At 34.7% G+C, this 12,558-nt stretch overlaps 1 protein-coding gene across 1 annotated transcript; it reads left to right on the top strand.

Moving 5' to 3' along the window:
• The first annotated feature begins 302 nt into the window (after positions 1–302).
• Positions 303–10,792, top strand: LOC128160727 (uncharacterized). Its single transcript, XM_052824073.1, has 9 exons — positions 303–687; positions 828–895; positions 985–1,564; positions 1,614–2,333; positions 2,421–2,501; positions 2,613–2,687; positions 2,800–6,861; positions 7,522–7,614; positions 10,377–10,792. The coding sequence occupies exons 1-9, from the start codon at positions 609–611 to the stop codon at positions 10,790–10,792; spliced, it is 6,174 nt and encodes a 2,057-aa protein (XP_052680033.1). The 5' UTR covers positions 303–608.
• The last annotated feature ends 1,766 nt before the right edge of the window (positions 10,793–12,558 follow it).

Below are 12,558 nucleotides of genomic sequence, written 5' to 3'. Positions count from 1 at the left end.
TTCTGTTTGTCGAACTTTACTTTTTTCTTTAGGAAATACCTTTGTTATGCTATACTGTATTTTAGAAAATATTAGTCAAAATTTAAAAAAATAAATGTTTCTTCTGTTTTACTTTTAATGCAGTGTATATCTATATTTTTAGGAGATACGTCAAGAATATTAGATCTTTATTTTACTGTTTATATATATTCCTATCATTTGCTTATTTAACATTAACAACTTGCTTGTTCATGAAATAAGTACATTCCTATGAGAGTTATTACATGTATATTAAATTATGTGAATATAACATTTATCAAAAAGCTAGTAAAGATTTCAAACTCATAGAAGTTAGCTTCTAATTCAAATATTCAACTGCTAAGTACATGCATGCGAGTATTTACCCTAAAGACCCATTGCTGTCATCGAAAATACATTATGTTTTAGTTCCATAGAAATTTAGTTTCATTATGAAAATACATATTGATAATCAATGCATGTATGTACTTTATTCGTGTCATTTAAAGAAAACCTGTTCATTATGTGCATATAAGAATGTCATGCATTAGTTTTTAAAAATAAATTTCTTTTCAGGCTACTTTAAGAATTGCTAATGATGATGAATAATCATGAGTGGAAGAAGCAAAAGAAAAAAAGACAAAGAAAGGAAAAAGAAAATTCGCTCAGAAAATTTGGCGAAAAATGCAGGTATAAATCATAAATGATTGCTGTATATCATTTTATTTTGTTTACAATTTTATTAGTACAGAGAGATATAAAATTAAGCATCATTAAATTATTGTATTATAAATGGATTTTTTTTTATTTGGCATTCTATATCCCACCAGGTCTTTCCACCCAAAATTATGAATCACAATCAACTGCAGCAGAGCAAGACAAAAGCTCAAGTTTTGAGGTAAAAATTACCAGACTTTTGATTTTACTTTGTAAATGTTAAAACATCATTATTAGAGTAAAAGATTCATATTAAAATTTTATCTTTAGGCAGAAAAACCAGACTGGTTGTGTAACTATCTTTCACAACAACAGCAGTTTGAGAAACAAAGACTTACAAGAAAGCAACAAATGAAAATTTGGTACCAACAAAATAAAGAAAAGAAAAAACAGTATGAAAGAAATAGGTATCAAGATGATGAGAAGGCCAAAAGAAAAAAGCAGTTCATGAGAGAACAATATTGTATTCCAGAGAATGCAGATAAAAAGAAACAGAGGATCAGGAAAAATTACAGTATTCCAGAGAATGCAGAAAAAAAGAAACAGAGTATGAAAGAAAAATACAGTATTCCAGAGAATGCTCAGAAAAAGAAACAGAGTATGAAGGAAAATTACAGTATTCCAGAGAATGCTGAGAAAAAGAAACAGAGTATGAAGGAAAAATACAGTATTCCAGAGAATGCTGAGAAAAAGAAACAGAGAATCAGGAAAAATTACAGTATTCCAAAGATTGCAGAAAAAAAGAAACAGAGTATGAAAGAAAAATACAGTATTCCAGAAAATGCTGAGAAAAAGAAACAGAGAATCAGGAAAAATTACAGTATTCCAGAGAATGCAGAAAAAATGAAACAGAGTATGAAGGAAAATTACAGTATTCCAGAAAATGCTGAGAAAAAGAAAGAGAACCAGGGAAAACTACAAGATTCGGGAAAAGGCACAAAAACAAAGAGAAGATGAAAAACAAAAATATCAGATACCAGAAACAAGAAAAAGGAAGAGAGAACAAAGTTTACAAAACTATCACACAAAGAAAGCTAAATCACTAACTAATGGTGATGGAGCACTTCAGAAATTTAGAACCTTATGCAAAGAATATCCGATTTATCCATGTGTTGTATGTGGACGGATTATGTTTCGTTCGCAGGTTCATAAATTTGTCAAGAAGAAATACAAAAAAACACAAATATCTACTTTACTGAACAGTCTTTCAGCAACCACTATGGAACATATTTGTGTTTTATGTGACAAGACCATGAAAAATGGCAAAATTCCAGCACAGGCCTTAGCTAACAATATGGATTTAAGTACTGTTAGAGCCGAATTAAGTGAACTTAATAAACTGGAGAGACACCTGGTATCTCCAGTAATTCCATTTATGAAAATAGTCAATTTGCCAAAGCATACACAAAAAGGAATTCATGGACCAGTAATTTCAGTTCGCTCAGATATTACGAAAGTTACGACAACTTTGCCTAGAAACATTTCTGATGAATCGTTCATCAAGGTAAAACTGAAGCGCAAGTTGTGTTTTAAAGGCCATCATCTCTACCAGGAAGTACGTCCAAATAAAATCTTCAAAGCACTTGATTTTCTAAAGAAAACAAACCCACACTTTGAAGGTTAGTCATTTTTAGCAACTTATGGAGTACGAAGAAATTCATTTTTTCCTTTATGATGAAAAATGGTACAAATGTTCTTTTTTTCAGATATAGAAATTAAAGATGAGATATTTAAAAGTGGAGAATATCTAGATGATAGTGAAAACTACTCAGCTGTAGATAGCAGTGGTAAGTTTTAAGTGTTTTAAAGAATGTCTTTACATTGTTAACATAAACTGAATGAACACATATGAAAAAATATTACAGTGATAAAACTTAAGTAAATTATTTACAAAACAGGTGCTGATAAGGAGAGGGAATCTGAACCTGGAAATAATGACCACAATGAAAGCAACATCAATGCTGAATGTGATGGTAAAAACTATTGAACTGTTGTTTGGAAATCCATGTTTTAACAGAAGTCTTGGGGCACTTTGTTGGTGCATCAGAAGTAAACAGTTAAATAATGCCTTTTTGTTTTCAACAGATCCTGACACAGAGGAAGAAGAGTCAACAGAAGAATCTCATGACTTTGCACCACCACTTGATACATCTCTTCAACCATCAGACTTAACACAGTATTATGCTGATCAAAATCCAAACTCCATATTTTGTATTGCCCCGGCAGAAGGAAACACACCTACAAAAGTCATCCATTCTGAAGGACAGGCATTTCCAATTCATTTCCCAAATGGAAAAAAAACATACACAGACAAACGCAATACAAAAATTTCAATGAAACGGTATTTCAACAGTAGATTGTTTTCAAGTGACCATAGATTTGCTAGTGATCCAGAATATATATTTTTTGCACAGTATACAGCAGAACTTGAGGAAATCTTTTCTTCTGTTTCTATTGCAATGCGAAAGTCAGTTGATTTGAGCCATTTGACCTCATCTACCTTCTTGGATTCTTCCAAAATGAAAAAGATGCTTAAAAAAGATGAATGTTACCGCTTTTTGCAGGCAGTTCGCGGTTCCCCAGCATACTGGGAAAAAACCATGCGAGATCTTTTTGCCATGCTTAAACAGCTTGGCATACCTACGTTTTTCATAACTTTTTCTGCAGCAGAAAGAAGATGGACAGAAATTATGGAAGCAATTTGTCTCCAGCAAGGCATTGAAGTTCCTAAAGACCCTGATTGGCAGCAGTACTACAACATATTGAATAGCAACATTGTAACTGCTACACGGATGTTTGATAAAAGACTTCATGATTTTATTAATCAAGTCATTATGAGTCCATCCAATCCTATTGGTAAGGTAACCGACATTTTTGGAAGAATTGAGTTTCAAGCAAGAGGTTGGCCACATTATCATGGACTAGTTTGGATTGAAAATGCCCCTGAATGGCAGAAATCCCCTGATAGTGAAGTCACAGCTTTTATTGACAAGTACATTTCTTGTCAAATACCAAATGAAGAAGAAAATAAGGAACTATTTGATATAGTTTCCTCAGTGCAACTACACAGTAAAGCACACACAAAAACATGCAAAAAAGGAGGAAAAGATTGTCGTTTTAATTTCCCTCGCCCATGCTCCTTGCAAACATTTATTGCCAGTCCACCCAAAGATGAAGACATAGAACCAAAACAATCAAATAATTTAAACAAAATGTCAAAAAACACTGCTAAAGACATTCTGAAAATTTTTTGGGATCTACTTACCGCTGAGTCGGACTTGTGCACAGCAGACATTTTGAGCCATGGTAACATTACCCAAGAGATCCTACAAGAGGCACTAAATGTATTGTCACAAAGACCTACAGTGGTTCACAGAAGAGAAGCCAAAGACTGTTGGGTGAATCCTTATAATCCTGCTCTTCTACAGGCATGGAATGGTAACATGGATATACAGTTTATACTAGACCCGTATAGCTGTATTATGTACATAATGTCCTATATTACCAAGGCAGAAAAAGAATTGGGAGAGCTCATTAAAGCTGCCCAAAGAGAGGCAAGACAGAATAATGAAGAGGCAATACAGGAGCTCAGAAAGCTTGGAAATGTATATCTCACCCATCGGGAGATAAGTGTTATGGAAGCAGTCTACAGAGTTTGTGGTCTAAAGCTTAAACATTGTTCTCGAGACGTTGTATGGATTCCAACTGATACAGAAAATACCAGAATAACACTTCCTATGCATGTGATAAAATCCAATGCATCTCGTGATGATGACAACATATGGATGACAAGCATCTTGGATAGATATCTAGCAAGGCCATTGATAAATGAATTTGCCAATATGTGTTTAGCAACTTTTGTATCAAGGTATAGAGTGATAGCAAACTCCACCCATACAGAAGAGGCAGATTTAGAAGAGGAATCAAAGACAGAGACTGGGAAAAAAATACGGCTGCTTCACAACATGGGTACAATTACAAGAAGGACCAAAAAGGATGCAGTCATTAGATATCCAAAGTTTTCACAATCCAAAGATCCTGAGAAATATTATTTTAATTTGTTGAGATTATATTGTCCTCACAGAGAAAATAGATTTCTTCCATCTGAGTATAACTCCTTCCAACAGTACTATGAAACAGGAAAATTAGGATTGACGTTAGTTTGTAATATTGTTAATGAAAATATGAAACAATTCCAAAAACTAACTGATCAGCTTGATGAGACTTGGTCCCTAATGAAAGACATGCCTCCACTGGAAGAAGCATGGGCTCAAGTGGCACCTAACTCAGAAGAGGAAAGAATGGAAAATGAAGAAGAAAAGGAATTGCTCAGTGATGAAGAATTTCTTTCAGCAGTAGACATTCCTGAAATGAAATCTACACCACAGACAAACAAGAATTCATACTCACAGAATGTGTACACGGAGCCAAATCCCAATACCATAACTGATGAAAAGCTTTTGCAGATGTACAGATTGCTGAATAAAGAACAAATGGAACTGCTCAATTTTATAAAAGAGTGGTGCTTGCAGGTGTTACACTCAAACTCTCATGACAATTTTCACATATTTCTGACGGGGGGAGCGGGAGCTGGAAAGTCTTTGCTCATTCACTGCATTTACCACATGGCAAACAAATTATTTCACAAAATACGTGAAACACCAGATGATGCCATTATTCTTAAAGTTGCTTACACTGGAAAAGCAGCTTTGAAAATCAATGGTCAGACTATTCATTCAGCCTTTGCATTGAAGAAGAACATGAAAACACAGTATCAACCTCTAGGTGAAAATGATTTAAATACTCTACGAGCCAGGCTTTCAAACATTCAGCTACTTATTATTGATGAAATATCAATGGTCAGCAAAACGGTTTTGTCATATATATCAGGAAGACTAAACCAAATCAAATCCCTGCAGCAGAATTCAAAACCATTTGGAGGCATATCTGTTCTATGTGTTGGAGATTTCTACCAGATACCACCCGTGTTTGGCAAAAGTCTTCTTTGCGTTGACGCAGGAGCTCTTCCACAAGATCTGTGGACTTTGTTTAAAGTGCACAAATTACAAAAGATAATGAGACAGAAAGAGGATTTACTTTTTGGAGAAGCTTTAAACATAATTCGAACAAAGGATCGTGATGATCCCATGAATCAAGATGTGGAAAATCTCTTGAGAAGTCGTTTGGAAACTTCAAATTGTCCAAGTGATGCAATTCATATCTTCTCTACTAATGAACAAGTTCGTCATCATAACCTTTCCAAACTACATCAACTTGGAAAACCAATAATCAGCATGACAGCAGTTGACATATTACATTCATCAAGTGGTAAAGTGTTTCAAAGACAGACACCCTTTGAGAACTTAGATACCTGCTTACAATCTGAACTGAAACTGGCAATGGGTGCTAGAGTTATGTTGACAGTGAACATAGACACAACCGATGGCCTAGTAAATGGAACACTTGGAACAGTAATAGATATTGTTAATGGAAGTATGCCATACGGATTTCCAGAATACATTGTATTACAGTTTGAAGATGAGCACATTGGTAATAATTACAGAATTCGTAATACTACACAACCGTGCGATGACAAATGTGTACCATTTAGAATCTTGTCCCAGAAAGTGCAGTATAAAACTGGATATATAACAAGATTCCAGTTCCCATTTACACTCTCTTGGGCTTGTACTATTCATAAAGTACAGGGACAAACATTCAAGGAAGTAGCAGTGTCCCTCAAAAGAGTTTTCAAGGGTGGAATGGCATACGTTGCACTCAGTAGGGTCACACATCTTGAGGGACTGCATTTACTTGACTATGACCCTTCTGTGATTTATGCTGATTCTAGTGTAAAACAATCTTTGGATCAGATGGAGGTTTTGTCACTCACAGACTCTGTCCTACAGCCGAATGAAAGAGAAAATAATTTCTTACTTCTACATCACAATGTACAGTCACTTAGAAAACATTTCCCAGATGTAAAGAAAATGCTAGAATTCTACTCGCCTAATGTTTTTTGTGCTACAGAAACATGGCTTGGAGAAGACTCAAATCAGACATGTTATGATGTTGATGGATTCAATCTAGAATCTGTAAATAGTGTCCAGGACAGAGGGGCTGGAGCTGCTGTTTATATAAAAATTGGTACCACCTTCCATATTGTAAAAACTGATGCTAAGGATGACTATGAAATGATCTGCATTTTCTTTCCCAAAATTAGCACGATGGTTGCTACTGTGTACAGGCACTGCAATGCCTCTCTTGCATCGTTTTTACATGTACCACAGTGTTTGCTTGATATTTGCAAAACTAACAACATTCCTAAGATTGTTGTGCTTGGTGACTTTAACAACAGCACTGGTGAAATAGGTCGATCATTTCTATCACTTGAATTCCAGCAGGTAATCCATTCCCCAACAACCATTGCCGGCTCAACTCTCGACAACATTTTTATATGCAATATACCATCTTTCAAAAGTGGAGTATTATCGTCCTATTTTTCGTTTCATCTGCCAATTTATATTTCCATTAACATATGTGAAGTTCAGCATGTAAAAGCAGAAATGAAAAAAACAAGTGTAAAAGCAGAAAGGAAAAAAACAAGTGTAAAAGCAAACACCAAAGTCCAGCCAATTGTTAAAAGGTATAAAAACCTTCAAAACAAAAAGCTTATTACTGATAAACAACAGATACCAGACAAAAGGAAAACAATTGTTGGATTTGAAGCCGATTCTTTCACGCCACAGTTTCCCTTACCCTATACACCTTTTATGACAACATTATACCAACATCTTGGTTTAACAGCGAGAGTAGTGGATATGTGGTGTGGGAACAACAACACACTTCATCTTGTACAGTGGCTACAAACTGTTGGCTTCAATGTTGTTCCCACACTTGGTACCCAACAATACAGTGTCTCATGTGGCTATGTGGCAGCAAACACTGCATGGATATTTCATAATACCAACAACTGGTTAGAAGTTGAAATTCAACCTACGCTGGACAAATGCATTATTCATCAGTATAATTCTATAATTGGTATACCAGGCCATGAACCAACTTTTCTAATGGATACTCAGATTATCGAAATATTGGCCCATCTCCACAATGCTGAATCAAGTTCTGTGCCTTTTACATGGATTGATGGACCCATGCCCATTAATTTCTTCATTCTGGGATTACGTCGTTCCCTTTCTGGTAGAAAAACAAGGAAAGACTCTAATCTTCGGATTGCCATTGTCAACACAACTCCAACAGATTCATCAACAGTACTTTCAGGCGATCACTGGATTACAGTTGCATATAAACTTTGCTCTGTTTAATGTGTATGGTGTGTATCTGTTACATTATCACATTGATCCAATTTAAAATGCTGACAGTATGTATTCTAAATAGAAATAAAAATTAATTTTATTTTACATCACATATGACACGTACATATATCACATATGACATATATCACATATCCTCAAGTCTCTGGCCATGAAGAGCAAGAAAGAGGCGGGTCAGCTCAATATACCATCTATCAGTACATGTAGCAAGATGTTTTGTTTTAAAATTTCCCTCCTATCTCTTAAAACTGATGGTCCATTTCAGGTTCTTCCATTTTGTTACAAATACATAATAAAGGGGAGACATGTGTTTTTTGTTAAAAAACAATACCCACTAGTTTTCACATGATTTGACAGACTGCTCCATTGTTAGCTTTTTATTGGCCAACAAGCTTTTCATATCTACCTCTGGGTCATCTATTTAATACTGACAGGCTTATGATACATGTATTAAAATCTGATCAGTTGGTACATTGGTGGAAATGAGACTTTCACTTTGGACATAATGGATTATCAAAAAATGATATCAAATCCTGTTCTATTGTAAAACATTAGATTATATTACTAACAAAGAAAAGGTTTATCCCAACTTGTAAGTGGGTCACTTTGACCTCATTTTGGAATTTATTGACATACATATTCAAATAAAATCTGGGTCATACCTTTATAGTCAACTACTATCTTGTAGTGTATTTTTTTTTTAAAGATGGATACTTTAGACTTTTCAAAAATAGTTTATGGTGTACATATTCATTGTAGTTCAAAACAAATTGAGACAAGTGTATCATGTTCATGTAACAGTGAAGTTTTCTTTGTTTATTCATGTACATGCAGTTTTTTTGTAAATTGCATTCATATTTTTAAAAAAATAAGATCTTTGTTGCATTTTTAAAGGGAGATTTGATAGGCATTTAATCAAGATGAAAAAAATACAAATGTAAAGATTTCTATGGGAGTTTTTTTTTCTTGTGCAATTTTATCATTTTTTTAAATAAAAGTCCCTAATAAGGGATTTGCCATATGGATGTTTCTCCATTATTGTATCTTGGCTGTATTTTATTTATTGTTGGAAACAATTTCAGATTTTTGAACAAAATAAATTTGGAACTGTTTGAAATTGTTTTGTTTTTACATAAAGTAGAAACCTTGCTCAGCTTTTGTGAAAGCAAAAATATAAAAAGTTTCAGTAAGTTTCAGTTGCGGAAACCCTTTCTAAACAATATGTATCCCAATTGTATATGGAGGTTGAAACTATGCAAAAACTTCAAGTTTCAGTAAGTTTCCGTTGCGGAAACCATTTGTAAACAATATGTGTCCCAAACGTATATGGAGATTGAAACTATGCAGAAACTTCAAGTTTCAGTAAGTTTCCGTTGCGGAAACCATTTGGATTCATGGACAGCCTAAGTTTCAGCACTGCGGAAACTTAATGAAACTTGAAGTTTCCGTGCTGAAACCTGTCGGAAACTTAAAGTAACCTTAAGTTTCCGCAGAGTTTCCAAAGGGTTTCCGCAGCGCTGAAACCAGATATTTCATCAGGTGAATGTGATGAAAATAGTGGTCAAGACTATGAAATACCCTTAGATAACCCTAATGTACCCTTAGATGAAAATATGGAAATAGTCCCTAAAGTAGGTCTAGGCTTCAAACCAATCCCTAAACCGCGTAAACTAATTCCTAAACCCCGTAGGGAAAATAGCAAACGAAAGTTTGCTGTAGATTGTTTGGCTATTATGAAGGAATTAACCAAAATAATAAACTAATTAAGTTATATTACTGTTTATTGTAGATGTAAATAATCTTGAATAAGCTTAGCTTTGTATATATTGCACGCTTTTAAAAAGGTATGACAGAATGACCCCCTGTGACATAAAACATGTATTGATATGCGCCGACTAGTAAACGCGGACTCAGCACCTCGGTTATTTGTTTGTATATGCGGAGTTAAAGAGATTTAACATAAACTCGAAATACATGAAACAGCGACTAAGTAAAGAAACTGTAAGACTAATTTTTGTACGTGATTTAAGATTATTGGTAAAAACAATCAAATTTTGCGATCAACATCTTGAGTATGGGACAAAGTTGATCAGGTTTTCATGGTTTAATGTCTTAAGACTAAAGATATTATAGTTTTCCCTATGAATTCGCTTATAGTGGAATTGCCAGTAACTAATTTGCAACCCATGAAATCCTCGTCTTTAGTGGGAAGCCCCTTGTTTTATGTGTGTTTAACTTTGGCAGTAACAATAACGATAGGACTTTGTATTAAGAAACGCAAAATTATTAAAAAGTGGGGTGGTATATGCTGTGGTGGTTGCTGGACAGGTTGTCGAAAAAGGGGTAGTGACGGAGATAAGAAAGGTTCTTCCAAAGACTCTGTATTTTGTTGTGTGAATCCAGAGAAATGGACTTCTAGTGACATTATTGAACTTGAACCAATCCCGAAAGACACTAGGATTCAAGAGAAACCCCGATGGAGCAGGAGACTCGAAACTCGCAAATTGACCAGTAACACGGGGACAATTTCGACTAAACTAGCACAACAATTTCTTGGAGAGGAGAAAAATGAAGACTATCCATGGACCAAATACTATCGACCGGACCCAGAGCTGGCACGTAAATACCTGGAAGAGAATGCCGCGATGTCTACGCAACAGAGGAACGCAGGAGACGCTCCGCAAGAAGTCGCCTTGCCATCCGCGCCGACCCTCTATCCACGGGTGCCGATGATGGATGAATAATTAAGCTGCAGCCATGAAGAAGTTGTGTATTCCTTATAAAGGAATTGTGAAATTTAGTGAAAATTAAAAATGTGAATTATGTAAAATGTGTTAAAGTAAAAATGTGCGTTATCTTGTGCTAATATAAATCTTGTATTTGGTGATTCACTCTGGAGAACTTCAGGAAGAAACCGATGGACTCCGAAGCTATGACGCTAACCTCGCCCCTAAGAAGGAAGAGATATTTTGTGAAATTACAAGCATGCCTTGACTTTGTATATATATGTGACATTAAGTTTAACCATACTTAGTATTACTTTGATGCTGAATTACGATTATATTCAACTATGGTTATTTCATCTTGGTCATTATTGTCATACTTTAATCATTATTGTTTTCATGATTGTAATGCGCTATAATCAGGCTATATGATTTTATGTATACATCATGGTTATAGATGAATAATGTTCCAAGCCGGAGGTGGAAACATGTCACTTGATACTATCTCTTAACATAGATGTTCTGACTGGTATGTCACTAGGAAGTTCGTCTGATCAAGGGTAGATCAAGGACGCTTTCCTATTCAGGGCGCCAGGCATGAGAAATCTCCCTTCGGGATATTTCTTTTGTTTGGGGGACGTATGTAAACAGATAGCAATGCTATGACCTTGAATTGTTAGTATTACATAATGGTCACTATGATATTTATGTGTACCTAGGTACTGCGCACTGAATGGTGTTAATGATAATTAACAGAATGAACTCTGTAACTCTTGTAGCAATGCGTAGTATTCCTAAATGATGTTATGAAACCAGGTGCATAATACGGGCATAATAATATCCAAATTGAGAGTTTAACAACAAGTGAAATATTTGGCGATTCTGTGTCTGCAACGATAGCTCTAGTACTCTATATTGACTCATGTATTGTGTATTCTATATATTAACCTTTGTTACCTTTTACGCTATGTATGAATGATCGTATTATGAGTAAGTGATGCCTCATACTAGGTGGGGGACTCTGAGACCCAGGACTCGGAGACTCAAATCCTGCATCCAGACTCTTTGATTGGCAGTTTTGACGGTTTTGTTACTTTATTTAGAAATAAAATATTAATCTTAATTTTGAACACTTAATGTTCACTCATGATCGTCGTAGATGGGCCGAACTAGTCAGAACTGTCCATCATAAGTAAAATGTTATATATACCCATGTAAAATGATGTTGAGGAGATTTAGATAGATTCCGCTTATTGAGATAGGTTCCGCTTATATAGATAGAGATTCTTAGACTCTTGATTTGGGCTGCGTTTAATTGCTGTAACTATACGATCACGCTTAATAAAACCGCTTGAGAAAGAAATACTGGACTTGTCATCACTAAGTTTGAGCTGACCCTCAATTGGATTCGTAAGACAGAAGGCTTACAATACACCTTCACATATAATTTTTAAAAAGTCCAAGTCATTTATTCTTGGTATTTTGAGCCCCTTTAACTGGTTTAAATAATAAATACATAATAAAAATGACGGATATGGGAGCTAAAAATAATGAAGTGAAAACTTTTTGTAAATATAATTATTTATATTCTGCTTTATATCATTTACATGAGAATTTACAAAGAGCATTTATTTCATGAGTTCTTATAAACATAATAAAATATTTCAGCGAATTGTCATAGTGCAAACAGTTTACATTTGAATATTTATTGGCGGAAAACTGCTTCTGCTCAATTAAATATTACATTAGTTTACATCAGTTGTTTTGCATTGACATATTTAAAACAT

The sequence above is a fragment of the Crassostrea angulata genome, chromosome 8 (genome assembly GCF_025612915.1).
Source record: "Crassostrea angulata isolate pt1a10 chromosome 8, ASM2561291v2, whole genome shotgun sequence".
Classification (NCBI taxonomy): domain Eukaryota; kingdom Metazoa; phylum Mollusca; class Bivalvia; order Ostreida; family Ostreidae; genus Magallana; species Magallana angulata.
The sequence above is the reverse complement of the archived record's forward strand: the minus strand, read 5'-3'. Positions and strand labels throughout refer to the sequence as shown.

Coding starts and splice junctions, on each gene's coding strand:
- LOC128160727 (XM_052824073.1), top strand. CDS start 609: ATGAGTGGAAGAAGCAAAAGAAAAAAAGACAAAGAAAGGAAAAAGAAA. Junction 896..984: donor ACAAAAGCTCAAGTTTTGAG/GTAAAAATTACC, acceptor TTTTATCTTTAG/GCAGAAAAACCAGACTGGTT. Junction 2,334..2,420: donor AACAAACCCACACTTTGAAG/GTTAGTCATTTT, acceptor TCTTTTTTTCAG/ATATAGAAATTAAAGATGAG.